Here is a 27,981-nt window from a genome sequence, read left to right as displayed (position 1 = left end):
GGGCGCGGGCCCGGAGGGAGGGCGCTGGGGGCGGGAGAGGGGAGGAGGGGTGGGGGTCCTGCCTGCGGGGGGAGCCTGGGCCGCCCCTTGTCCGGCCACCCCCACTGCCCAGTCCCGCTCCCGGCCGCGGCGGCCGCAGAAGCCGCAGCAGCAGCGGCCCCAGGATGGTGAGCGCCGCTGACCCCCAGCCCTGGCCCGTCGCCCCCGGCCCGCGCTCCCGCCCCGGTCCCTGGGCCGGACGCCCCCCCAGGCCGCGCACACTCACCTAGGACCCGGCCGGGATGCCGAGGTACGCGTCGCAGGCCCGGGCGGGGGGCAGGCGCGGGAGCGCGCGGGCCGGCCGGCCGGGGGTCAGGGGGTGGCGACGGTGCGGTCCGGTGTCCGGAGCTTTGTCCGCGGGCGCGGGGCCGTGCGAGGCCCGGGGAGGGCGGGGGCTGAGGGGCAGGGGGTCTAACTAGGAGGAGGTCGGAGGGCAAGGCCGGGAGAGACCCGAGCGGGTGCGTGGGAGCCCAGGGTCATTTCCCGGGAGGAAAGGGGGCGATCAGGCATGGGATCGCCGCTCGGCCGCCGACCGGCACCCGCTTCGCCGCCGGGTCAGGAGCCGAGGTGGTGGTGGTAGCGAGCGGCGGGCTCTGGGGAGTCTGCGGGCTTGGGGAGAGGGAGCTAGGATTTGCGGGTTCGGGTCCCAGAAGGATCCGGCGGCCGGAGCCCGAGGGCCGGCCCGCAGGCCCCTCCCACTCCGTCAGGTCTTTGTCCAGCGGCCCCTGTGTGTGCGGGAGGGGGTGGGGGCTGGGTTACTGGCCTGGAGATTCCCCAGCATCGTGACGGGGCAGTGACAGGAGACTGAGGCCATTTCTGTCCCTGCGCCCCGAACGCACACGCCTTTCGATTCTCCTCAGCCCGGGACGGCAGTCCCAGCTCAGAGTTGGGGTGTTGCACGAAGCTGCGCTTATTTTCACGCGTGGGTCACTGGTTAACCCTGAGCTCCCCCGCAGTTCCCAGCTCTAGCAAGAGCCCCTAAAACTTCCCCACTCCTGGAGCCCTCTTCTGGTCTACGCAGAGATTCCCACTTCCAGACCCTTGGTAGAGGGTCCCCCGTAGATAGTTGGGCACACAGGAAGGGCTTAATAGATGTTGGCTCCCTCCCGGACCTCTCTGGTCCAGTGGTTCCCGCTGGCCGAGGGCCTGTGGAGCGGTCTGCGCCGGGGAGAGCGAGAGCAGCCTGGAGGAGCCTGCGCCCCGCGGCGGCCCGGAGTGCAGGGGTGGGTGGGCGGGTGGGTGGGCTGTTAAAGGGACGGTCACTAAATCAGGATTAGGCCGTGGGGCTGTCAGGCTGCCGGCCCAGTCTCCATGGATACCTAATTTGGAGGAGAATACAGGACGGAAGAATGTCTGTGTTGTCCGCACCGGCAGGAGAGGCGGAGCGGGCTCCGGCTCTCAGCCCCGCAGCCAGGAGTGGGGGGTCTGCTCCCATCCCCGTTCTGGGTTTACAGACTTGGGGGCTTCTTGACTCCCGGGGTTTGACACCTTCTCCAGAGTCACCCTGTATTTGGAATGGGCCTGGAGATGATGTGGTCCAAAGGCCTCTGACTGCATGGGGGAGTTGCGGACCCTCCCAGAGTCCCTTCCGAAATCCCTGAGCATCCTTCCGGAACCTCCGGCCCCCCCAGAACCTCCAGGTCGGGTTTGAACGCCCATTCTCTGTTGGGCTTTAGCCCTGCCCCACCCCCCTCAGGGCAGCAAGGGGGTGCCGAGCTGCAGCGCCTCAGGATCTGAGAGCGGGTATTCGGGCCACCCGGAGCTGCGGGCAGGGGGCGGGGCGGGACTTTCTCCAGTCGCCCGAAGAAAGGGGAGGGTCTTGCTTGGACGGCCCCGGAGGACTGTGTGACAGACCTCGTAAATCCCCCTTACCCATATTTAACACCATTTCATTTATTTCCACTTGATTCCACTGGTGCCCGCAGTATCCAGAAGCGCCCCACACGCCCTTCCTGTACCGTCTTCTGGGGCAAGGCCCTTTACGGACCAACGGGAATTTAGATGTCATTCAGGACTGGAGTTGTTCCTGGAAGGCCCAGTCCTCAAGACTTCTCAGTCTCCCTGGGAGGAGGAGAGGGGCCCGAGTGGCACAGGGATGACGCGGTGGGCCTCCAAGGTCCAGCACATTCTTGGGCTCTGGTGAAGACAGTCGCCAGGTTGAGGTTCACCTACCTAGACAGTTCCAGGACACAGCCCAGATCAAGGCAGGGAAAAGAGAGGCAAGAGAGAGGAACCCAGGCACCAGTGTGGCGTTCCAGAGTCCAGTCCTGCTTCCCTCCTGGTCACCCATGGCCACAGCTTTTTATGGATCAAGAGTCCCTCCCCTCCCCTGCCTGGCTGCAGCTTTATTGCTGAATCTCAGGCTCTCCACGCAATTTCACGCCTCTCTGCCTCTGCTCCTGCTGTTCCTTCAGCCAAATGCCTTCTCCATTGTCCTGGTCTTGCCACAACCTCCTCATTCTTCAGGGCCCAGCTAGGATGCTGCATATCCCCCTGTGTAGCCTCCCCGGAGTCCCTGGCTCCTGTCATCTGCCCTCCCTCCACAGACCCCTTGCACTGCACCTGTGCCTCCCTTCCATTGTGGCTGGGTCCAGATGCCTCCAGGAGGCCAGCACACACAGCGTACTTTGTGTGCCACTTGGGTGCCCATAAATATTGGTTGGGTGAGGAAAAGGAGTTTCGTGAAGGTTTTAACCAGGTGGTCTGCAAAACCTGGGATCTGGTCACTCCTCCAGGGTGGTGGAGACCCCAGCTCCTCCTTTCTTCCTCCCCCTTCACCCCTCCTCCTCCCCGATGACCCTCCCCACCCCCCCCAGTCCAGGGAGGACTTTGCCCCTTTCCTTCCCCACAGACCAGCATTCTTTCTCCGCCATTATCATCCTGTTAAACAGAGAGGCCAGTCAGGGTCCATATGGATCACATTAACAATTGCTTATTATCTGGCCGGACTCCCCCACTCCTCACCACAAGTTCCTATTGCTGCAGCCCTGGGTCCCCCGGAGCCCTGCCTCCCCTCCCCCACCAGTGGTCTTGGAGGAGGTCAGGGGACAGGTTGGTTGGCCGCCCTCTCCCTCCCTGACCCCTCTAGCTGAATTTTGCCTCTTCTTGCCTTGGCACTCAATGACTTCATCACCGTACTTAATGAAAACCAGGCTCTGCACAGGAGCTCAGGAAAGTCCCAGGGCTGCATCTGGGAAGGTGACCAAGGACCAAGGCCTGGCATGCCTTGAGAGCTCTTGCCTGCCAGTGGACAGAAGTCAGGGGCAGGGATGAGCCATATTCACCTGAAATCCTAGTCCGACCCTGCTGCTGTCTTCTGAGAGCTAGAGAGTCTTCAGAGCTGTGTGACACTGAACTCCAGGACTTTACCTGCAAAGACTTAAGAAATAGGTCCAGAGTAAAACTGGGTGTGAGGGCTCACACTTCTAGCACTAAAAAGGCCGAAACAGAATTACCATGAGGTCAAAGCTAGCCTGGGTTACATAGTTAGTTATATATCATCCTGGGCCAGAGTGAGACCTTGTCTCAAAACCCACCACCATCAACAAAAAAGGGCCAGGATGTAGCTCACTGATACAATGTATGTTGGGGGACACCACCCACCCCCAGAAGAACAAACAAACAAACAGAAAAGAAATCTAATGGTCTTTCCTGGAGCCACAGCTGAGTTAGCCTGAGTTGCAGACTGGGTGAGTGGGGCTTATGCTTAAAAACATATAATGGAAGAATCTAACTAGAGGCAGCAGGGGCCTTTGAGATGACCTCTTCTAGCCGGATGGCGGTGGCACACACCTTTAATCCCAGCACTCGGGAGGCAGAGGCAGGTGGATCTCTGTGAGTTCGAGGACAGCCTGGGCTACAGAGTGAGTTCCAGTTACACAGGGAAACCCTGTCTTGGAAAACACAAACAGCAACAACAAAAAGATTACCTCTTCTGCGGGTCTCTGGGCTGGAAGTTAACTCACTAGTAGAGCTTTTGGTTAGACTGTAAAGGTCCTGGGTTGGATTCTTGGCCAGTGTGTGTGAGGGGGCAAAAACAAACTATGGGTCTGTAACTTGTTTTACAGAGCCCCCAGGGAGGTTAACGAAGGTGTCCCCAGGAAAGTGCACTGTCATTAGCTGATGCCACCATTCTTCGCCTTCTCCTTTAAGCTCTGGGACACCTGAAGCCCTCCACCAGTCCAGCCCCTCTGAGGTTCTGAGGCCAGGGTCTGGCCTGCAGCCTAGGTCTGACATCCTTGCTGGGTGTTCATCCCAGGGCTGTGTTACTGGCAGGGGACTGCAGGAGTCACAGGCCAGGCATGGGGAGTCACTGGGACAGCTTCCAGGTTGGAGCGTTCACGCTGTTTCTCATCTCGGATTGTGTGGCTTGGAAAGAGGCTGATGCTTAAGGGTCCCCTTGTCCCTGGGAACAAGGGACAGAGAGAAAGCCAGCTCTTCTCAGAGCACTTCCTGAGGACCGGGGTAACTCCTGTAGCACTTGGAAAGTGAGCTGAGAATGGGGGTGTGCCGTGAGGGCGACGTTCTGCTGACTGGTGCAGTTGGCACCTTGCTGCCCTCTGGTTCTGAACTGTGACAGCTTTAGAATTCAGCTGCTAACTGCAGGTGGGCCGGAGTTCATAATGAAAAGTTGAGCCCAAGCCCAACCCTATTAATTTATTTACCGCAGTATAGTAGCTTGAACTTGGGGCTTTGCACATGCTAGATCAGCACCCCATCACTGAGCTCTATCCCCACGTCCCCCCAACCCTAGATTGTGTTGTTAGTTCTGGACCCTACGCTAAGGACGAGCCTTGAGCTGTAGTGACCCTGCCAGTGGAACCCTGGGAAAGTGAGGTCTACAGTCTCCATCTCCGTCTCGGGTTTATTACTGCAAGCTGGGGGTAAAAGTCCCACAGTGGTGATATGGGCCCCGGTTTCAGTCTGCCTCTTTGTCAATGCAATATATGCCCATCTCTAGTGACCTACTCAGTGACTCAGAGCCCAGGCAGGTCAAAAACCCCCTCCCAGGGCAGGAGTAAGAAGGTGCATGAGTGAAGGTTCTGGACCACAAGGCTTGCCCACACCGTCTCTGAAACCTCTCCGAGGCAGCGTCAGGATAGAGAAATCAGGAAACATGCAGGAACTGGGGAGCCTTCCTGACTCCCTGCAGGAACTGGGGAGACAGAGGCCTGTCCTTCTTTTGTCCCATTCAGTGCCTGGCGCCCTTAGACCAGTGACAAGCTTAGTCATTGACACAGGGAAGAAACTACATTTCCCTGTTTGACCCCTGGATGGATCCCTACCTTCTGTGGTGACCCAGCACTACAACGTTCTGGGTGTATCTCAGCCACGCTCCAAAGAACGCCAGCTACGGTCCCTGACGTTTCTCCCCTACCATCTGGGCTTTCATGCCTGGAGTCAGGGTCAGTCTCTCTCAAAAACCTTACATTTATTTATTTGTTGATTATGTGTATGTGCCTCTGCAAATGTGTGGAAGTCAGGAGACAACGTGGGAAGGTGGTTCTCTTCCCACCGTGTGGGTTCCAGGATCAAATTCAGATTGTCAGACATGGCAGCAAGCACCCTTACCCACTGAACCATCGGGCTAGCCCCTAGAGGCTGTCTTAGCCTCATGCCGGGATGGGGGCATTGCCAGCCCCGGCGCTACCTGCCACAGGCGTCTAACACAAATAGTGGTGCTAAACCTTGGAGACCGGGTAGCCAGCCATTCATCCAATGCCCCCCCCCCCTCCCATTTAAATGTGGTATCACCTTCAAGGAACTTACAAAATGCTGGAGACCAGCAAAGAGGCAAAAGGACATTCCCTGAGTAGAAGGGAGCCTCTGAGGGTGTGGCCACGAAAACTGTACAGGGTAGTTCTGGGAGAGGCTGTGAGGGTGGCCAGCTACCATAACAGGAATCCTGGGAAGGGGCTTGTCCTGGGGAGGCTGTGTCAGTGGGATCAGCAGACAACTGGGACAAGGGTCACTCTTCGGGTTTGTCTTCCTGAAACGTTGAGTTCTTTTTGACCCTTGGATGCTTAAGACTCTGGGGAAGTGTTTGCTCCCTGAGGTCACAGGGGAAAAAAAACCCAAAAACCCAGTGGTCACTGTACACCTCCCACCCCAACCCCTGGCATTCTATGGCTCTGTCGCCACCCAGTCTGCAGGGTGGTGTCTGTTGGGGACAGTGAGCATTCAACAGCTGACTACCAGGAGAAACTGCCTCTCCCACATCACTCTGTAGAGACACAGTGGTGTATGGATGGTTTTGCTCCTTGGAATTACCAGAAGCTAGGGGATTTACCATGAGTGGAAGTTTATTTGAACTTCCTGTGCCTGAGAAGTTCAAGAGCATAGGGCTGACCTCTGGCAAGGGCATTTATACTGGTCATGACATGTGGAAGGGCACATGAGCTCTAGGCTGAGACAGAGAGAACTGGCCAGGGGTAACTGTCCATTCTGGCAATTGCTATTACCCATTCCTTAAAAAAAAAAAAAAAGACCCAGCACTCGGGAGGCAGAGCCAGGCGGATCTCTGTGAGTTCGAGGCCAACCTGGGCTACCAAGTGAGTTCCAGGAAAGGCGCAAAGCTACACAGAGAAACCCTGTCTCGAAAAACCAAAAAAAAAAAAAAAAAAAAAAAAAAAAAAAAGAGAGAGAGAGAGAGAGAGACACTGTCTTACTATATAGCCCTGGCTGGACTTGAACTCACAGAGATCTACCTGCCTCTGCCTCATGAATGCTAGGATTAAAGGTGTGAGCACCCATGCTCAGATCCCACTCCTTTTGTGGGAAGTAGTGCTGGGGAGTGACCCGGGGGCCTTATGCATGCCAGGCAGACACTCTACAGCTGATTCATGTTCTGGCTGGACATGAATCCATTCATGAGAGCAGAGCCTTCATGGTCCAACCACCCCTTAAAGGATGGGGTCTCTGTCTCCTGCTTTCTGTAATTTTTTTAAGACAGGGTCTTACTGTGTAACCTAGGCAGGCCTAGGGCTCACTGTGTAGCACTGACTGGTCTCGAGTTTCCAGCAATCCCCCACCTTAGTTTCCCAGGTGACATGTGGGTCACCACACTTGGCTTCGGCGTGAGTTTTGGCAAGGAGCTCCAATTAAAGCACCAGGCCCTTTCTCCAGGAGAGCTTCCCTTCCAGGTAGACATGTCCCTTGGGGGTGTCACTCTTCCAAGTCATTTCCCTACTGTCCCACCCTCTTCAGGCCTGAGCGTTGGATCCTCAGCCCCTCGTAGAGAAAGATGGCGCTTTGTCAGTGGGTTACGGGGGTGAGGGAGTCTAGGAGTCCAGCGGGCACTCACCCATGTGGGAACCGCAGGGGGCTCTCCAGAGGAGGGGAGAGCCCCAGCATTGATGTCCAGTGTACCTGTTGGTGGGGACATGGTGGTCACTTTCCTCTGAGTGTGACAGTCATTCTAACTACCATCTAGAGCTAACATGGAGGCTAGAACTCGTCAGACCTGGGCACAGGAACAGCTTCGGAGGGTGCTGAGCTCTGGGCTTGATTGTAATATGGGGGGGAGGCTCTAGGGAGGCCAAATAGGTTGGAGGAGTCAAGTGACAGCCACATCTTTCTAGCTGTTAAGTCGAATGGCATCCCTTTGGCTCCCTGTTCTGGCCTGGTGACTTAGACAAGGGAACTGTGCCTCAGTTTCCTTGTCTGTCACCTGGGAGTGCTGCTCTTGGACTCTTGTGACCATTAAATATCGGGCACATATGGAGTGGGTAATGTGTTGAGAACCCCACCAAGGCAAGCAGAGGGGTGTCTGGTGGTCACACCCCTTTGTTCACCCCCCCCCCCCCCCCGTTTCTCCTGCTCTCTCTGTCCCTGAGGTCCTGCAGCTGTGGGAGCCGCCCCCTTGAGGACAGCCCTTCCCACTCAACACCCAGGTGGACCGGCCAGGCTGCATAGCTCAGTGACTCATCTCAGCACCCCAGGGCTGGGGAGAGGCTGCGAGGGCTGCCCGCCTGGGGATTTGGAGGTGGGCTGCCTGGGCCTGTTTCCTCACCTTTGGGCAGACAGACACTGTGGGGGCGTGCCTCTCATCCCCCACCATGCACAGCAGTGAGGACACATTTGAGGCCAGGGGAAAGGATCAGCCAGACTTTAAACCTTTCGGAGGCCTGATAACCTCCCACGTCAACTGAAGGCAACTAGATCCCAGGTCTGGCTGAGTGGAGGGGCAACATGGAGTCTTGGAGGAGACTCTGGGCTCCTGGCCTGAGGCTTCTGTTCCAGGACCTCGGAGAAGTTCATAAATAGGTCAGTTTTCCAATGTTATTCTTTTCCTTTGTGGACAAATACAATTTTATTTATACACTGGAAAGTATTTTTGAGAATGATCACAGACTCCTCAGCTGTAAAAAGGGCCGATGGCTTAAATCTGGCCAAGCGCTCTGACGGTGCCCTGTCTCCTGCCCACTCAGCGCCAAGTCCCGAAGGAAGGTGACCCCTAGGTGCGGACTCACCCAGGAGGCAGACTCTGCTAGAGAGCAGTGACCCCGGCTCGGCACAGCAGCACCTGTGACAGCCCCATGGGTACTGAGTCTTTCCACACAGCCTGGTGCAGGCCTGTGGAAAGGGAGAGAAGTGGAGTCCCAAAGGGCCGCTGATGTGAGGTGGACAGGGCCTCGAGTTCAATGAAAACCCAAATTATCTCCAGGAAGTGGTCACAGGGGCTGCAGGTGCGGGGCAGTGTAGATTGCGGGCTTTTTTTCTGGAATGCTTTTGCTGCGCAGTTGTTGGAACCTGGGGAGGGCAGCTGTCCTAAACGCAGCAGTTACCATTATGAAGCCGTATGGACTAGCCCCTTGCCGTAGGCCTTGGCTCCCCCGACACGTACCTTTTGTATCTGAGGAGGTAGTGAGGCAGGGGAAGGATAAGGGGTGAGCAGCACGGGGTGCTTAGCCAGACAGCTTGCTCTAGGGAGACGTGAGTGTTGAGCAGGGAAGAGGAACTCAGTTCAATCTCAGTTCAATGAGTGATAGCGGCCATCAATAAGCATCAAAATGGCAGGACGGTGAAGTAGGGAGCCGGGGATGGCCTCAGAGTCAAGTGGAATAATAAACAGCTCGGAGTTCCCCAGTGTAGACCATAGGGAAGACAGACAGAGCCTCCAGAGTGTGGCTGAAGATGAACAAGGCTGGGCCAAACGATGGATTCATCTCCTGACCAGGGCCACTTGAAGGGAGTCTGTCTATCCCTTGTCAGAACTGGCTTTGTGCTGTGGACTGGGGGACCTCCTTGGTAGCCAGACGGAAGAAGGACTGGAAAGCAGAGCCAGGCAGAGGGTTCAGATATGGGGCCAGCTGTGGGGGACCGGTTCAGAGGATGTCTAGGAACTAGGTGACTCGTGGTATGGGCTGTGGCTCCCGAGCAGTGACAGTCTTGGGTGAACAGATGGACTCTGGAAGGGGAAGGTGGAATGTTGGCTGGGTCGTGTGGAATCCAAGGTCTCTGGACACCCTGGCAGGCCCCAGAGTTTCTCACCTGGGTTCTTGGCTCTTCAGGTCCCAGGGATAGTGAAAAGTGGGGGGTCAGGCTGGTTAGATCTGGTCAGTGGACTCTCAGGAGGGACCTGAAACGCAAGCAGGCCGTCTTGCTTGCCTGGGCAGTTTCACAGAGACAGAAGAGGCATTATGAGGGCCCTGGGGTTCCTAATGGACAGAGGAGAAGCTGGTGGGAGATGTCCCAGGACACAGGCTAGAGAGGCAGGGACTGGCTAGGACAGCCTGGGGGGTCTGTGTTCGCAGGTCCAAAGACAGGTGAGGCTGTAGGCTGTGCTCTCCCGGGGCCCGGAAGGCAGCTAGGTTGTGCTTTGCTCCATAGTCACCCTTCAAACCTGCTGGGTTTTGGGGTGGTGGTGGTGGTTGTTCTTTTCTGGCTGGGAAAGCACTCCCTCTCCAGGGCTCTTCCAGGTCTCTGAGGAGCTGGTTTGAACCTGCCCTGCCCTGCCTGCTGCCTGCTCAGCCCCAGCTCCCACCAGCATGCCTTGGAAGTGCTTGGGCTCCAGTTCACACTGGAGGGGAGACCAGAGATCCAGACAGGTGCCATTCATCGCGCAGGCTGACTGGATGGCCTGTGTTCACTCTGTGCGACAGACAAGCTGTGGGACAGGGGAAGGGCTGTGACCCCTCCCCCACAGTCATCCTCTGGGCTTCCTAGAATGGCCTTAGAAATCCCTAGCCTTGGGCACTCTTCTGGTTGGCTGTTTAATAACTGGCTCCCTCAGGTCCATAGAGGGTCTAAACTGTACTGGGCGGTTTAGTACTATACTAAACAGCTGGTGCTGAGGAGGGCCAAGGGAAGGAGAGTGTCCTGCTGTAGAATGGGCTTATACCACAGTCCCCTTCCTACGGTGACTCCCAGACAGTGGTGCAGTGGCTTCTGTTGGCTCCATCTGTCCCTCGGATTTGATGAGGATGGGGGGGGGGTCCTTTAAGCCACTGGGAAGCACACTGGGTTATACACAGCCCCTTTCTGCACCTTCCTCGGGGGGCCCAGATGTGATTCCTGGCTGACCACAACTGAGGCTCAAGGGCAGTGTGGTAGGATGGGTTGTGCTGCCTCCCAAACAGTTCTCAGCCCAGGACTCACTTTCCTTGATCCAGAGATCACATGCACCCATTCCATAGCCCATCTCCACAGGCAGGAGGCAAACACAGGTCAGCTCTGGTGACCCCCCCCCCCCACACCCCCCAGAGATCCCTGGCTCATCACTTAGAGTCCGAAGTGGTAATGCTTTGTTTAAAAGAGAATGCTGGTCAACCAGAATGATCTCTCTTACTCACAACATGGGTGAGTGAGGCAGAGTGATCTGTGCTTTCTTTAGGGGAGACACGGGGGTCCTAGCTAGTCTGGTGGGAGACTAGAGTTTAGGGCATTCCTCAGCAGGGACAGTACCTGGAGATGGTCGCAGGAGAGCTGGGTGGGGCAGTTGGAAAAGGGGAGCAGGACAGAGAGGGCCTTTGAGCTGGAAAAGTGATTAAGTCAGGCCTGGCAGCCTCAGGGCAGCCCCGGAGAAAAGAGCTGATTCACTGAGGTGGACAGAGGTTGGGGCCTAGCAGAGGTATCCCCAAAGGCAGCCAGATTACAGGAGGCACTGGCAGGTCCCTGAGCTCTGGGTGTGGGGCTGTGTTGCATAAACACTGGCAGCCTTACATCCTGTGTCCAGCTTCAAACTCCTCAGAGTGTGGGGAGAGGGTCTGGGAGTCGCCCTGGCCTCCTGGGGTTGTAGACAGGCTGGTCAGTGAGTGTGTAAATTGGGATTTTATGGATTGCTTATTCACTGCTGGAGCCCAGACCCCCGAATTCCTCTGAGCCCCAGAATGTAGAGCTTCTTCCTGGGAGGGGGAGGCTAGCTTCCCCAAAGGCCCCACCCTCCTGCTGTGGCTCTTCCCGAGGCCCCAGGCTTTGTCAGTGGAGGCCTGAGCGGTTCAAATGTGCTAATACACTCCCTGGGGGCTGGTGGACAGTGGGACTTACTCATCAGAGCTGTGATTGGTCAAAGACCTTGAGAGGGGGTTTGTGGAAGCAGCTGTGTGTGTGTGTGTGTGTGTGTGTGTGTGTGTGTGTGTGTGTGTGTGTGTGTGTGTAGAGAGGGGGTGGGGTGGGGGCGTGGGGGTTGTCCACCCTGCTCAGACCACTGGACAGAGACAAAGGATCTTCAGCTAGACTGGAACAGGGATTATGCTCAGAACCAGCTCTGCCTTACCTGGTCCAGCTGATGAGGGATCCCACTTGTACATCTCTGCATCTCCACCTGGTGGGGCTAGTGCATGGGTGGGGGAGTGTGTGACCATGCTAAGTGGTGGGACTGGGTTGCATCTGTTGGGCTAATCTAGCGAAAATCTTCCCTAAGGTTCTCCATGGTCTCTCCCCACCCCCTCCCTCCCCTTGAAGAGATTCACTTCAGCCCAAGCATGGCCAGGCAGCAAGGCTGGGCATGGACTGTCCAGGCCTCAGGGGACACAGCTGTGACCCCTGGACTCTGTTGTCATTTGACGGTGCTTTCACTGTGGTCGCATTCCCCCCCCCCCCCCCCGCCAGCCCCCATCTGTCCTTGGGACTGGATGAGGATGAGGATGGTGGGCAGGGTGGGGGAGGGGTGTTTTAGGAGCTGATGGGGGAGGGAAGCACAGCCAGCCCGAGGGCCAGATGACAAACTGCCATGTCCTACCTTGTGTCCCGCTCTCCGGCCTGCCCCGCCTCTTCTTGGGTAGACCAGACAGGCTGGGGGAGGGGTTACCCCAGTCAGGCTGAGGCCATCTCAGGGAAGCTGCAGTCCAGGGTGGCTGTAAAATCATCAGGGAGGCGGCCGAAGGAACAGCCTGCATCCTGAGGAAGGCCACCTGAGGCCTGAGGAGCTGCCTGCCACCACGGCCCCCAACAAAGCTCAGGCCACAGAGCAGAGCCCTAGTGGGGATGAGAGCGGGCCCCGTCCAGAACTTTCCACAGTGATGACCTACAGGGAGCTGATACCACACGTGACTGTTGAGTGCTTGGAACGTAGCTGTTGTGGAGCTCCATTTTAATTTTATGAAGTTTTAATGGATTTAAACGTAAACAGTTCCCTGTGCTGGTGCCTGCCTTTTGGATCGTGTGGGATTAGAAGCTATGGACTTTAAGAGAAGGGTTTGGGATCAGAAGGCATCCCCGCCTCGCTATGGCTGTGTGGTGAGGCAGGAGGACCCTGCTTGCCCCACCTGGAAATGCTGTCTGTGTTCTCTGTGGCTAGAGACTGCCTGCGTGCGGCGGCTGAGCTGTCTTCCAGTGACCCTGCATGGGCCAAACAACCACAGCAGGAAAGGGATGGCTGTATTCCTCCAGATGTGAGAGACTGTAGGAACTTCACTGGGGATGCCAACCTGAGAAGACTTCCTGGAGGAGGAGGCAGGTTCAAAGTAGACAAGCAGAGCTGCAGCCAGGGCACGGGCAGGTGACTGGGCAGGAGCCTCGTCCTGGAGACTCACTGACGTGGATCCTGAGCAACGCCCCCAGGATCGAGGCTGGAGCGGGGAGCAGGGCTAGAAGCATGGGTTGAGTCACACTCCACTCTTAGAAACTGTTCTAAACTTGGGAGAATCCCTGTCCCCTCCCAGCATCCATTTCCTCCTCCTTAAGACAGAGGAACAGAGTCTCTGTTAGTGAGCACTAGGAAGGAAGACCGATGCTAACTAAAAGTTTTGCAAATCCTACCAGCCCAGGAAAAGTTGGAAAGCTTACTCCTCAAGGGTGCCAGCCCCTGGCCTGGCCTCTCCACAGGACAACAGATGGTCACAGCTTGGCTGTGGCCCTGACCGAGGACACAGACAGGGATTCTTTGCTGCCCCCTTCCCCCCGCCCCCCCCCCCCAGTTCATGTGTGTGCACACACAGCCCAGATGGGGGCCACTTGGCCAGCTTAGCTCAGGCTGACCTCCTGCTGTTTGGCGTTTGACATATGAGGAGGCCAGGGGCAGTACCCCCCACACCCCCACCCTGGAGAGGAGCCAGGCTGGCGGGGAGGCCTCGCTACCTCCAGGAAGCAGGGTCCCAAGGGCCCTGATCTTTTTACCATGTGTCCGTGGCCTTTGATGGGAATTCCATCGCCCCCTTTGTCTTCCCTTGGAGGCCTGTGGGAGGGAAGCAAAAGAGAGATGAGAGAGAAATGAGGCTGGGTGGGTCCCAGGGACCTGGATGGGTGCCTTTGGGCTCCAGTTGGGTTGGTGCTGAGCACGTTCCTCTGGTGTTCACAGAGACACAGTGCCCTCTCTACCCATTGCTGGCTTCTCTTGCCAGCCTACCATCTTAATGAGACACTCCCATTTTCTTATAGGGAGACAGAAGCAATTTGGGGCCTCTTTGCCCACCCACCCACCCACCCATCTATCCATCCATCCACCCACCCACCCACCCACTCACCCACCCATCTTTCCACCCACCTATCCATCCATCTTTCCACCCACCCTCCTGTCTGTCCGTCCATCCATTCATCTATCCATCCATCATCCATCCCACCATCCTAAAACCTATCAAGAACTTACGGTGTGCCCACATGTCTTAGCTGCCTGGGAAAGAACAGTGAAGGACAGGAAGCCCCTGCTCTCATGGGGCTTTTAGTGGATCCACAGAGGAGAAAGCGACAGAGAGTCCATATAGGACTAGCGCTGGCAAGAAGATCAGGAGGAGGGGACAGTATGTGAAGTGAGGTGACACAATCAGACAGATTTCAGAGCATCGTGCTGGCTAGTGGAGAACAGAGCGGATCTCCATGCGGTAACTGGGGACGCAAGAGAGATGTCTCTGGGGTGCTGAGAAGGGGTTTCATTTGTACACATTTTGAAGTCAGGGCCAGCTGATTTGTTGGTCTGCAGTGTGAAGGAGTGAATGGTCATGGGTGGCATCTGCCTGAGCAGTCTGAAGGGAGGCAGCTGCCCTCTCCACCATGGAGAAGGCTGTAGGATGGGGTGGTAGCCAGAGTTTGGTTTGGGGACATGCTTTTGTTTTTGTCTTGGCGTTTTGAGACAAAGTTTCATGCAGGCTGGCTTCAAACCTCTTATTTAGCTGAGGAACTCCTGAATCTCCTGCCTCCAGGTTCCAAGTGCTGAGATTCCACAGGTGTGTGCTACCATGCTCAGCTTTGAGTTTGAGACGTGTTCCCTGTGGCAGTTAGACTGGAGGGTACATGTGCCAGCCATGGTGGAGTACAGTTAAGAAACCAAGGCTGCAGGACCCTGTATAGGTAACATATACAAGTGATGGTCAAATTTTCGAGCCTGGCTGTGGTCATCCAAAGACCTGCATGGAGAGACAAGCCTGAGCCCAGGCCTGTGAGTGTGTGGAGGCTGGCTAGGGGCATGGAGGGCAGCTAAGGGAGCAGAGATGAGGTGAAGTCAGAGAGAGCCTGCTGGCCTGGTGTCTAGGTCAGCAGAGCCAGAGGAGGACGCCGGTGAGTGGAGTGCCGGGCCAGAACACAGAGCCAGACCAGGTCGAAGATGAAAGGAGAGGAACCAGAAATACTAACCTATGTGACTTTCAAACTGTTGGTTCTGGGAAAGTTGTAGGCAGCTGGCAGAGGCACTAGTCAGAGGGAGAGCAGAGCTTATTCCAGGCTTTGCCCTGACAGAGGGAAAAAGCACAGCGTACTGTGGGCTGAGGAGGACACAGTGGAGAGAGGGGAATGGGCCCTGCAGGAAGGAGGGAATCTGGGACAATGCCACTGAGTGTTAAGAGGGAGATTAGAGCCCAAGAGGAAGCCCACACACAACTCATTAGCCCATCCGCCCCTGTTCTTGTGGCCATGAAGACTTTATCCAGCCTCCCAAGGAGGTAAGGGGTTAGCGATGGAGGGCCTGGGAAGGATGCAAGGACACAGGACTCACCATGGACCCTGATGGACCTAGAAGACTTAGTGAGCAGAGAGGGCATGACAGGTATAAAAGCCTGTCTGCGGTTCTGAACGAGCTGGGCTGATTTTTCTGGATATCTTTTGGGAGGCTTGCATTCGTTTGTTAGGCTGGCGCCCCTCAGCAGAGGCCTGTGTTCTTCACAGAAAATTAACAGAGGAGCAGCAACTCGGATAGAGGCAAACGGAGAATCAGTCCAAAAAAAGAGCTTTGAGGTCCGGACCCTCCTGACTCCCTCCGTTCATGTCTGCCAGCCCCGTGCTTATTTCTTGTGCCCCTCCGCGCTCCCTCTGCAGCTCCATGATCTTTACTCTGGCTCTGGGCCAGGAGCAGAGCGAGGGACAGCTGGGGAGGGCGGCCCCTGGCCCCTCAGAACACTGCTCCTTACTTGGCACATGATGGGTGCAGAGGGAACGTGCTGGTTCCTAGGGAAGAGGTCCCCTTCCTAGGGCCGGCACACCTCAGTGGTATTGGTCTAGCCTCTGCAAACGCCTGCTTCTGTAGGGAGAATGGGAGTCAATGAGAGGACTGGTGTGCACACTGCTTGCAGCTCAGCACACTTCTTCCTTCTTTTCTTGTCTCGGGCCTGGAGTCTGCGCCAAGGCTCCAACCTTCGCAGACCCGTTTTGGGTGACTGCCACAGCCCCAGATAGCCTTGGCTGTCTCTGAACTTCCAGAATAAATCTTTTCTCCCTCTCCTGCCCCATCCCTTTCTTTGCTATTCAAACAAGCAAACAAAAAACCAACCTGGAAGGGCTGGAGAGATGGCTCAGGAGTTGAGAACATGTACTACCGTTGCAGAGGACCTAAGATTGGTTCCTGTTCTTTTTCCTGTACCTGGCCACCAACCAGCTCCCAAATCATGACAGAGAGACTTACTAGTTTTGAATGTTTGGCCTTAGCTTACCTTTTTTTTTTTTTTTTCTTTAAAGACTTATTTATTTATTATGTATACAGTGTTCTGCCTGCGTGTATGACTGCAGGCCAGAAGAGGGCACCAGATCTCATTACAGATGGTTGTGAGCCACCATGTGGTTGCTGGGAATTGAACTCAGGACCTCTGGAAGAGCAGCCAGTGCTCTTAACTGAGCCATCTTTCCAGCCCCTAGCTTAGCTCTTTTATCTGAAATTAACCTGTTTCTCTTCATCTACCGTTTGCCTCGAGCTTTTTACTTGTTTTACTTCTGTATATCTTACTTTCACAGCTTCTTGTCTGTCTGTCTGGCAACGGTTGCCTGGCTTCTTGCCCTAGGTGTCTTCTTCATTCGTTTCTCCTCTCCTCTCAAGCCTAGAGTTTGCTTCCTGTTTATTCTCTCTGCCTGTCACCCCCGCCTATTCTTTCTCTGTCTAGCTATTGGCTGTTCAGCTCTTTATTGGACCAATCAGGTGCCTTAGGCAGGCAAGGTGAAGCAAATGCAACACATCTTACATAACTAAACAAATGCAGCATAAACAAATATAACACATCTTTGCCTAGTTAAAATAATATTCCACAACAGGCTCCTAGCATCCATGTTGAGTGGCCTGTAAGTCTAGCTCCAGGAGATATTATGCCCTCTTCTGGCATCTGCTGGTACTTGCACTCACATGCACATAGCCTCACAAAGACACACACACACACACACACACACACACACACACACACACACACACACACTTTAAAAATCTTTTAAAAACTCTTATCAAGGGGTTGGAGGGATGGATCAGCAGTTAAGAATACTGTTTTTCCAGAGGACCCAGGTTCAATCCCCAGCACCCACATGGCAGCTCACAACCATTTGTAACTCCAGTCCCAGGGGATACAACACCCTCTTCTAGCCTCTTTGGCCACCAGGTATGCACTTGGTGTGAAAGCAAAACACCCATACACATTCAAAACAAAACAAAACAAAAAACTCTGTTAACTGTATCCCTGTGAGTCCCATTAGCATAAAAAAATTCAAGTTATCAGAGCTTTGAGGATAGTAGTGATATTTTTAACTTAATTTTGAACTGATAACAAAAATTTGAATGTTTTTGATGAATATACTGTTATAAGGCTAAATCACACTAGTTCTGTGCATCACTTCACATGGTTATTTGTGGTAAGAACATTTAGTCTTGGGCAGTTTTCAAGTATACAATATTATGTTAACCGCAGTCATGGGGATGTGCACAGTCCTTGCCTCTTCCTCCTAACTCAAATGTTGTATTTTTTGGTTGATACCTCCCCATTCCTTCTTCCTCCTTTACAGCTTCCTCCCTCTCTCCCTTTTCCTGACTACACTCAGTTAGCTGATCAAGGCTGTAAACTTGGGTCACAGTTGGACCCAATCCTGCCTGTCCGTTAGCTGGCATATGGTTGGTGACACTCTGAAAGTGTTGGAAGGCTAGAAGACAGTACATTTAGTAGATATGGACCACGGTCACTTTTCTGGCAACTTCTGCTGATTCCTAGACATGCCTTGAGCCCCAGCCACACTAGGTTCTGTGCCAGGCCCCCAGAGCATCCCCCAAGCAGGAGGATCCCTCTGTCCTGGGGCCTGTTCTCTAGCCTGGAACTGAGGAGAGAGGTTTCTGTGTGGTAACTGCAAGTGCCCAGTCCTCCGGAGACCCAAGTCATGGTTTCTCTTTCCTTTTTTCAATAGGTGGGGGTTGGCATGAGGGACAGGGTCCGAGTAGTGAGGCCTGTTCAGGCTCTGCCAGGGACCGCGGACCCCCTGGGACATGAGTTGTAAGCAATGGACAAAAAGCCTGTGACAAAAGGCCTGTGGGAGCCTCGGTGAATAGATTAATGAGATCTCCATACGGAGGCCCCACAATGCGATTCTCCACTCGGTCCTTTTGTCCCAGGCTGAGATAATGGAGCTGGAGGAGACTTGTCCAGAAGGGGGCACCAGCCCTCCTCCACTATGGCTGAGTGGGGTCCAGGCGCCCCTTCTCTACTATGTCCCCCTCCCCAGTGGGTAATGGAATCTGGAATCAGAATTTCTGAGGTCTTAAGGGGCGTATAGGGAATAGAGAGAGGTGTGGAGACTCTGTGTGGCTGCCGTCTGTCCCCATCCAGCTCTGTCTAAATCGTGCAGCTTGATCTCTAAGAAGCCCATGAGGACTTTAGTGTAATGTCTGGGCTCCTCCCACGGAGCCAGTTGTTACTGTGAGGCACAGAGAGGTGAGGCATTTGGCTGGTGGCCATACAGTGACAGCGTGGGGGCTGCTGGTTAAGCTGTCAAAACTTGGGCCAGGCCTGGAGCCCAGGGGTGGGGGTGGGGCGCTCGTAGGCAGGGAGGCGGTGCAGGGCTAAAGCGGGTTGTGAAGGCTGAGACGCGTTTTTTTTTTTTTTTTTTTTTTTTTTTTTTTTTTTTTTTTTTTTTTTTTTTTTTTTTGGTTTTTCGAGACAGGGTTTCTCTGTGTAGCTTTGTGCCTTTTCCTGGAACTCACTTGGTAGCCCAGGCTGGCCTCGAACTCACAGAGATCCACCTGGCTCTGCCTCCCGAGTGCTGGGATTAAAGGCGTGCGCCACCACCGCCCGGCGCGTTTTTTTTTTTTTTGCAACCCTGGGCTTCCTCCAAATGAGAAGCGGGGCTGAAGGAGAAACTTTATTCTTCTATCCAGTAGTTCTGTAACCACTGACGGCCATACCCCATATGTGGAAAGAGGGTGCTTTACCCAGAGTCCCAGCTACCACTAGGGCAAGCCACAAAACCCCAACTTAGGGACTGTCTCCCAGCTCTGGCCATGTGCAGTTTTGTGGCTGTGTATCCACAGGGAAAGGAACAGCCTTTTGGGGGCTATTTGGCCAGGAGGATGCAAATTCCCCCATGAGTTATGAAGACCAAATCCGCACAACTGGGAGACAGCCATGTCTACAGGGAAATATTGAAGCCATTTTCTTAGGCCGGACAGGAGTGAGCACTTTGACTCTCTCCTCAGGCTGAAGGACAAAAGGGCTTGGAGACAGGCACTGCAGGATGACGTCCAGGACCAGAGTTTTGATTCCTATCTGCTGTGGATCTTGGAGAGAGGTAGGGCTCTCTCTGCAACAGCACAGGGCAAGCACAGAGCAGGGGTCTGTGACAGGGCACGAGGACCATCCTGTCCTGTCAGAGCCGGATGGAGACTTCCAGCCAGCTCCTTGCCCCAGCCCCCAGTGAGCCGTTTCAGTCACTGAGCCAGAGAGGGGTACTACTTGGGACTTACAGTTTGTATTGCTTTTCACACATCATTTTAAATCCTCAGTCCCCCGGCCTGTTAGGTATTATGCCCTTTAATCTGGAGAAAATGAGGTCCCATAAGGTTGGGTAGTCTGTTCAGGGACCCCTGTGAGTGTATGGATGTGACTTTGAAACAGGCCTCCCTGATTCAGGGCTCCACTCTTGACCAAGTCCTGGTTGTCCCTCACCCCTGGCTCTGATGACCCAGGGACTATAGGACAGAGTGAGTTGGAAGGAAGCGAAGGGGGAGGTTGTCTGTGTGGGAGCGTTAAGGGCTGGTAGGAGCGGGGAGTTAGTGATCTCCATCTGTGCCCGGAGGCCAGGCTGGTGTGGCTTAGTGGCTTAGGGATCACTCTGTGGTGTGTGTACAGCTTGGGTACACCACTCTGTGGTGTGTATACAGCTTGGGTACTCCTGCTGGGGACCTTCACTCTCAAGTGCACGTAACGCTATACATACTCTTGCCGTCTGGCGTGTCTCTGGGATCCTTTTTGCTCCCATTTGCAACCTGAAAGCAGACCCTGGAGCCTGGCCTCCCTACCCTTTTTCGTTTGGGCCCAGGCCTTAGGCACTCGGATGCAGACCAGATCTTTGTCCTTTCCTTCGCTAGGTTGGAGGAAATGCAATGCTCTAGAACTCAGCTTAGCAGAAGTTGCTGGAGGCATGGTTCCTTGCTTACCTGCTAGCCTAAAGGACATGTAGCAGATCACGGTCACTACACGTAGACAGCAGTCACCAAAAGAAGGGGTGCAGAGCCAGGCTGGCAGTTAGTGGGGACCCAGGGCCAAGGGAGGTCATCTTGGAGATGAGTGACACTCACGGTAGAGGAGGAGCTGGTATGCGGCAGTTAGGTTGGACCCATGGGGTCAGACCAGATCCTGGTTGGGTCAGAATGGGGATCTCCAGCTGAGGTGGGTAGACCATCAGGCTTTGGCCTACAAGGTGCATACAGAAGCAGGTAAAGGTGGAGATAAAGACGCAGGTAAAGGTAAATGGCTTCATTTCTCCTAGTAAACATGGAGAGAATCTGATCTAAAGCATCTGAGGAGACAAGCCAGTAGTCAGGTGACATGCCAGGCACCAGGTCTCCTCTCAAGAGGGCTGACTTCTGCAGCAGAGAGTGAGAATCAGGCTCAGAGGACGAGTGATTCCCAGTGGTACCTGGGGAGGACTTCAGTGAAGATTGCCTGGCAAGGGAGAAGGAAACTCGTGGGGACAAGTCCAGGCCTGGACCTTATTGTGCCCTTCCTCCCCTGCAGGGTGAGTGTGCTCCAGAGAGACACAGTCCTTAAGGTCACATGTCTGCTCTGTATTGATAGTCAAGGAGCCGGCACAGGTGAGAGTAAGTGGGGTCGGACCCTGGGTTTGATGGAGTAACAGGACACTGGCGTCTATGTAACTGATGCCACTTCCTCTGACCCTGTCGTGGGATAAGTCGTGACTTGATGTCCCAGGAAACTGCCCCTTTATCACCAGGTGATGGCTCTCATCTGCAAAAAACCCCTCAGCACATATCCCTGACCCCTTGTGTTTCTTCCTCCCGGCGGCTGGCACCTCCAGAACTTCTAGGTACTAGCGCATAGCTATGCCTTTTCTGGGTGGACCCGCGGGCCTTTTGGCTACGAGGTTGATAGAGATGTAGATAAAAGTGAAAATGGGGCCCAATTCACTTTCCAAGGCTGTTTCTTGCCATCAGTCATGCCACAGTCACAAGAGTAGTAAGAATGACCAGCCGCTGCCAGGATGGATAGCTGTGCAGAACTGGAGGAAACACAGCTTTCAGCCTCCTGCACACACCCCGACCCGTCTCTAGAAACCGCATTTCTTAGTCCTCTCTATAGGCTCACAGTGTGTAGTTTTGTCGGTGTGCACTGTACAAGAGCCCGGTATAGGTCTGTAGGTTGTGACATGTCTCCAGCAGGTGGCAGTACAGTGCCCAAGGGGGCCGGCTGTGGTTTGCTTTGCTTTGAGCTGCTAAAGTTGGTGTTAAAACTCCAGGGCTCCTTCTGAGCTGCAAGGAATGCAGGCGTGCATCACTGCAGCGGGCTAGCGCTGGCGTTCTGAATGTTCCTGTCATCCAGGATGCACTGCTCTCTGTAACTGTTTAAGATACCACAAAGACACTTGGTAGAGCTCCTGGGGGAGTCCTTCTCAGCCCGGAGAGGCATGTTCTCCCGAGCCCCAGGGCCCCAGGCATGCACCTCTATTCTCCTGTTTCACAAAGGATGTTATTTACTTGACTTCTCCGACTGGCTGAACCATCCTCACCACCCTTTAATCTAACTCCATGCCTAGCAAAGCACATAGCTTTTGCTCAATCCAGTTTTTGCAGAGAAGTTAGAGGTAATGCTCCCTAGTGTTTACCTGGCCTTCAAGAGCCTTGGGTTCAGTCCCCCCTGCAGCAAAACACACACACACACACACACACACACACACACACACACACACACACACACACACAGAGAGAGAGAGAGAGAGAGAGAGAGAGAGAGAGAGAGAGAGAGAGAACAATACAAAGTTTGCCAAAGGAAGAATCTGCTAAATAAACTCACCAAAAGCTTGGGCTTGAGAAATAATCACCACAGAACTTGTGTTTGGGTATGCCTCGGGCTCATTTAGCCTTTGAAATTTTATTCTTGGGTCAGGCTGGCTTACTGGAGCCATGTCCAATTGCTCAGGCTCTGAATGTCTTACTAGTTCAGGACTCGTGCCTTGATGGGTGCCAGAGGACAGTTCAGGGAACAGCCTGTTTTGACTGTCAATGGTGCAGACACTGTGACATTGCACAGATCGGCTCCGTGACCCCACACCCCAGGGACAGTTTTGTTCTCTCTGAGGACTGGTGTCTCGCAAAGTGAGAGATGTACCTCCCTCTTTATTTGGTGACTGGGAAGTTCAGAGCAAATTAAGGTTCACTTTTTTAACCCCTCCAGTGCCGGTGATAGAACCCAGGTCTCTGAGCATGCCAGGCAGGGACTGTACCAGCCCTGGGACACACTTAAGGGGACCTGCATGCTCTGTACTGCTCCGTGGACCCTAGCAAATGACCTGCCCATTCCAAATAATGTTTGTGATGCGAACAGGCAGGTTTTGGATGTAGCAGGCAGGAGTACCTGCCCAGACTCCATAGCTACTACAGATAGCAGTTGGCAGCATTCTAGTTTTAGGCAGAGACCCAAAGAAATCAAACGGCAAGGAAGTAAGTGTTGCTGGTTTAGCAACCGTGGTTTTTGGGGTTGATGGGAAGGATCACACTCCAGGGCACTTCTGACCTCAGGCCCAAAGTGGACTTTGGATCTCTTTGAAGGCCAAGGTGAAGAAAGAATCTTACAATGTCAACCTGGTTGGACCTCCTAGCTCTGGGCCTGCCTCACCTCTGCAGTGGTCAGCACATAGTGGGTGAACAGCAAGTGTCTGTTACCTACGAGCCTCATATGGGCTGGGCTAGCTCTTCTCCCAGCCTGGCCCTTCCCTCTGTTAAGTCCCAGTAATGACCTTTGTTCCACAGAGGGGCAGAGCTGGTGTGGTGATCAGTTAGGGCTAACCATGGCATTTCTGGGTTCTTCTTGGTGCCAAGGAAACTTATTTTAAAAAACAAAAACAAAGCCAGGCGCTGGTGGCACACACCTTTAATCCCAGCACTCGGGAGGCAGAGCCAGGCGGATCTTTGTGAGTTCGAGGCCAGCCTGGTCTACAGAGCGAGATCCAGGAAAGGTGCAAAGCTACGCAGAGAAACCCTGTCAGGAAAAAGCAAAAAAAACCCAAAACAACCCAACCAACTAACCAAAAATAAATAAATAAAAATAAAAAAACAAACAAAAACAAAAAACCAATTCTAGGTCCAAAGGGTGGGAGGGTAGCCTGCCATCATCTAAGTCTGGGGACCACCAGTGGGTCCCCAGAGCCACTGCAGGAGCTGACCAGTCACTGTTCTTACCTGCAGCTCTGTCGAAGATGCACTGGACACCAGAACACGCCCAGCCCCTCAACCAGTGGCCAGAGCAGCACCTGGACGTCTCCTCCACTACCCCATCGCCGGCCCACAAGTTGGAGATGCCTCCAGGGGGTCGCCAGCGCTGCCACTACGCTTGGGCACACGACGACATCTCCGCCCTCACTGCCTCCAACCTCCTCAAGCGCTACGCTGAGAAGTACTCCGGAGTCCTGGACTCGCCCTACGAGCGCCCGGGCCTAGGCAGCTACGGTGACGCCGCCTTCCTCAACGGCGCCAAAGGGGACCCGGAGCCCTGGCCGGGGCCGGAGCCACCTTACCCCTTGGCCTCGCTCCACGAAGGCCTCCCGGGAGCCAAGCCGGCCGGCGGGGGTGGGTCCGCAGGCCTCGGGGGCTCCCCGGTAGTAGCCGGGAACCTGGCTGAGCCGCTGTACACGGGCAACGCGTGCGGGGGCCCATCGGCGGCCACCGAGTACGCGACGGGCTACGGGGGCGGGTACCTGGCGCCCGGCTACTGCGCGCAGACGAGCGCCGCGCTGGCCGCGCCGCCCCCGGCCGCGCTCCTGCAGCCAGCCCCGCCGCCGGGCTACGGGCCCTCGGCGCCGCTCTACAACTACCCGGCGGCCGGCTACGCCGCGCAGCCCGGCTACGGTGCGCTCCCGCCGCCCGCCGCGCCCCCCGCGCCCTACCTGCCGTCGGGCCTGGCGGCACCCACGCCCCTGCCGGCCCCGGCCCCGCCCCGGCCCGCGCCCTACGGCTTCCCCGCCGCCGCCGCCGCCGCCGAGGGCGTGTCGCTCAAGCGCAAGGCGGTGGACGAGGGCGCGGAGGCCCGCTACCGCAAGTACGCTTACGAGCCCGCCAAGGCCCCCGCGGCCGACGGTGCCGCCTACCCCGCCGCGGACGACGCCGAGTGTCGGGGCAACGGGTTCCGCGCGAAGCCCCCCGGAGCTCCGGAGGAGGGGACGGGCAAGTACGGCGGCGGCGGCCCTCTCAAGGTCCTGGGCTCCCCCGCCTACGGCCCTCCTCTCGAGCCCTTCGACAAGTTCCCCGAGCGGGCCCCGGCCACCCGCGGAGGATTCACGGCGCCGTCGGGGGAGCCTCCCAAAGGTGTGGACCCGGGGACCCTGGAGCTGGTGACCAGCAAGATGGTGGACTGCGGGCCCCCGGTGCAGTGGGCAGACGTGGCGGGCCAGGGCGCGCTCAAGGCGGCGCTGGAGGAGGAGCTGCTGTGGCCCCTGCTCAGGCCGCCCGCCTGTCCCGGCAGCGCGCGCCCGCCGCGGACCGTGCTGCTCTTCGGGCCCCGCGGCTCCGGCAAAGCGCTGCTGGGCCGCTGCCTCGCCACCCAGCTGGGCGCCACGCTGCTGCGCCTGCGCGGGGCCGGCCTGGCCGCCTCCGGCGCCGTCGAGGGCGCGCGCCTCCTGCAGGCGGCCTTTGCGGCCGCGCGCTGCCGGCCGCCGGCGGTGCTGCTCATCAGCGAGCTGGACGCGCTGCTGCCGGCGCGGGACGACGGCGCCTCGCTGCGGGCGCCTCTGCTGGCCTGCCTGGACGGCGGCTGCGGCGCGCGCTCCGACGGCGTGCTGGTGGTGGGCACCACCTCGCGGCCGGGGGCCCTGGACGAGGCGACCCGCCGGCGTTTCGCGCTGCGCTTGTACGTGGCCCTGCCCGACGGCGCGGCGCGCGGGCAGATCCTGCAGAGGGCGCTGGCTCAGCAGGGCTGTGCGCTGAGCGAGCGGGAGCTGGCCGCCCTGGTGCAGGGCACCCAGGGCTTCTCGGGCGGCGAGCTGGGGCAGCTGTGCCAGCAGGCAGCGGCCGAGGCGGGCCTCTCCGGACTGCAGCGGCCCCTTTCCTACAAAGACGTGGAGGCGGCTCTAGCCAAGGTGGGCCCTCGGGCCTCCCCCAAGGAGCTGGACTCGCTAGTGGAGTGGGACAAAATGTATGGCTCCGGACACTGAGGATGGCAGAGGGGAGGCCACCTCCGCCTCAGGGGATGTCCTTGGCCAAAGGAGTGATGAATGTGGGATGGAAGAGGGGAGGAGGGCTCTGCCAGTGGATTTGTTCTTTATGGGAAGGAAAATGCTTCTGCCCGGCAGATCGATGCCATATGCACCGTGTACTCAGGTTTCTCCTATTTATTGTGGACGGGAAGTTCGCCATCTCCGCCGGGCACACCGGGCACACCCGACATGAGCTGGCACCAGGGCCTAGGGAACTCCCGCCCTCTCTCCACAATCCTTTTGCCTCCTTGCCCTCTGAGCATCCTCCTTCCCCGTTCTACCTTCTCTGTATTGACTTAGTTTCTCAAGGCATTGTCCCTGACCCTCCCCATACTGTCCCTGTTCCTTTCAGCTCCACCTTCCGGTCCCCACCTCATCTGTCGCCCTCCGTGCTTCTCTGTGGAGCTGCTGTGTGTTTCCTGGACTCTGCTTTAATCCCTCCTCACTGTTCCTCGTTCGTTCCTCGTTCACACCGCAGCGTCTCTTGACAGTTCTTTTGGCCCAGAGACTGAGAAGGGGGTGTAGTGAGCCCCACAACCCCCTCAGTACATTTATCCACCTGACATCTTGGGTCTAAGGGGTGGGAACAAGGAAAGGGGGGGGAACACCCAAAGAAGGGTTTTATTTTGTTTTTTTTTTTTTTTGGTTTGTTCATTTTTGAGGTTTGCCCCAGAAATGTAGGTTGCTTAATATTTTAGGCCTCTTATTTTTGTAAGATGTGTAGGATTTGCTGTTTTTCGTTTTATTTTGACAACTCAGGAAGAAACTGACCTCAGAAAGAATGTTAGACTTTGCCTGCTCTCCTGTTACCCCCAGCCCCACCCCAGGGGAGCAGATTCTCCCAGACCAGAGAGACTTGGGGCTTCTGAGGAACACCAGAGAAAAGCCCCAAACTGCTGTTCCTGGGATAGAAACAGAATGTAGCCAAGGGCTCCTCCCCAGGCCCAGCTCGGGAGCAAGAGGAGAGGGTGGGGACAGGGGACTCCAGAGGGCAAGTGAGCCTCGCTCCCTTATTGCCACTGTCTCCTGTGGGCTCTGTCCTCGGCTCCAGGTTGTCTGTGAAGCTTACAAGGGGCTGGGGTGCTCTTGCCCATATCCTGCCTCAGAGGTGACCCAAGTGGGACGTTCTCAGGCCACCTCACTGGACACCTGCTTGGTCAGAGGCTCCCTAGACCAGGCTAAGAGGATTCCCTCAGGAATGAAGATGATCTAGCCGGAAGTCTGGCTGGGCACAATATTGACTACTAGGAGCCAGGCCACCTGTTCCTCTGGGACCTGTCAGGAGGCAGAGCATTGCTCCGGAGAAAGTTCTGTGGGGAGTGTATTTACTTGCTCCCCTGGAGTGTTGGGCCTGGAGAGTACAGGGTGTTTTCCGGTGACAGAGGGACTAGAACCCTCCTCTTCAGCCCCCATTCCTCCTCCTGCTTGTTCCCTTCGTGGGGCTTCAGCGGTTTTAGCGCCTCAGACCATGTCACAATCTTTGGGGCAAAGAAGGGACGCTCCCCATCTTTGTCCCACCCTGGCCCCCCACCCCCGCTTATCCCTACAGTTCCTAGTCCCCTGTCATGAGAGATGTGGTAGGGGCCAGGGTGCTGAGGGCAGGTGCTAGCCGTGAGTGTGAACAGGAAAGTTCGGCCTCCTCTTCATCCTTGTTCTCTCCAAGCCTCTCTCTGGAGCCAGCCAACCAAGGGCGGGACTCAGAGTGCTGCCGCAAAAAGATCCTTGGTGGGAACACGGAGTAAAGGAGTTCTCTCAGGTCTGGGGGTGGGGGTGGGGTAGAGGGGTAGGGAAGAAGAGTTGGGGACCCAGCTGTCCCTTCAAGCAGCAGCACCTCTAGGGGGCTGGGTCGGAGTTCATGGGCCAATCCCCAGGGTCCCTACATTTCCTTTGCTGGGCTCTTTGTCTTCCCAGGTTTGGAAGCTTTGCACAAGAAGACAGCCCCCAGCCTCAGCACCTACCTCATAAGCACGGGGCAGGATGGCAGGGCAGGTCCAGCTCTAGCAATGTTGGGGGCATACCAAAGAATCCAGGGGTGGAGCGTGGGAGGGGCAGCGGGCCCTGCAGGGGAGGGCACACCGGCCGGCCGTCTACTCCCTCCGCTAAGGTTGGGGTGGGATCCTGTCCTTCAGCTGTGACCATTTCTACCTCATTTTGCTGTGTGTTGTACATGGACATATTTATCTCCTGTCTGATGATGCTCTGCAGTTGTGGTCTGTCTACCTCAGAAGAGACTGTATTTTAAGAGAAAATATTACACAGTATTAAAGTTATGATGTGTGGTATTTGGAGGATTTCTTGGGGGTAGTGGGATGTGGGGAGGGTTGGCTACTCAGGTTGGCTACCCTGGCTGTGGCTCTGGTTTCTGTTTCTTCAGCAAAAAGTAATGGGGCGTTGCTGTTCACTCCATGCCAGTGG

General features: G+C 56.0%; 1 protein-coding gene across 2 annotated transcripts; it reads left to right on the top strand.

Moving 5' to 3' along the window:
• The first annotated feature begins 35 nt into the window (after positions 1-35).
• Positions 36-27,848, top strand: Fignl2 (fidgetin like 2). Of its 2 annotated transcripts, none has more exons than XM_052749011.1 (2): positions 36-289; positions 23,564-27,848. In XM_052749011.1, exon 2 carries the CDS (start codon positions 23,575-23,577, stop codon positions 25,522-25,524), a length of 1,950 nt encoding a protein of 649 aa, XP_052604971.1. In that variant the 5' UTR covers positions 36-289; positions 23,564-23,574; the 3' UTR covers positions 25,525-27,848. The 2 variants fall into 2 exon arrangements, with proteins under 2 accessions (XP_052604971.1, XP_052604972.1); XM_052749012.1 differs by lacking the exon at positions 36-289 and adding an exon at positions 18,955-20,956.
• Positions 27,849-27,981: the final 133 nt, after the last annotated feature.

Source organism: Peromyscus californicus, unplaced genomic scaffold (assembly GCF_007827085.1).
Source record: "Peromyscus californicus insignis strain IS unplaced genomic scaffold, ASM782708v3 Scaffold_20__1_contigs__length_68692818, whole genome shotgun sequence".
In the NCBI taxonomy this organism is placed as follows: Eukaryota; Metazoa; Chordata; class Mammalia; order Rodentia; family Cricetidae; genus Peromyscus; species Peromyscus californicus.
Note: the sequence above shows the minus strand (reverse complement) of the source record. Positions and strands in the feature narration are given on the sequence as shown.

Coding starts and splice junctions, on each gene's coding strand:
- Fignl2 (XM_052749011.1), top strand. CDS start 23,575: ATGCACTGGACACCAGAACACGCCCAGCCCCTCAACCAGTGGCCAGAG.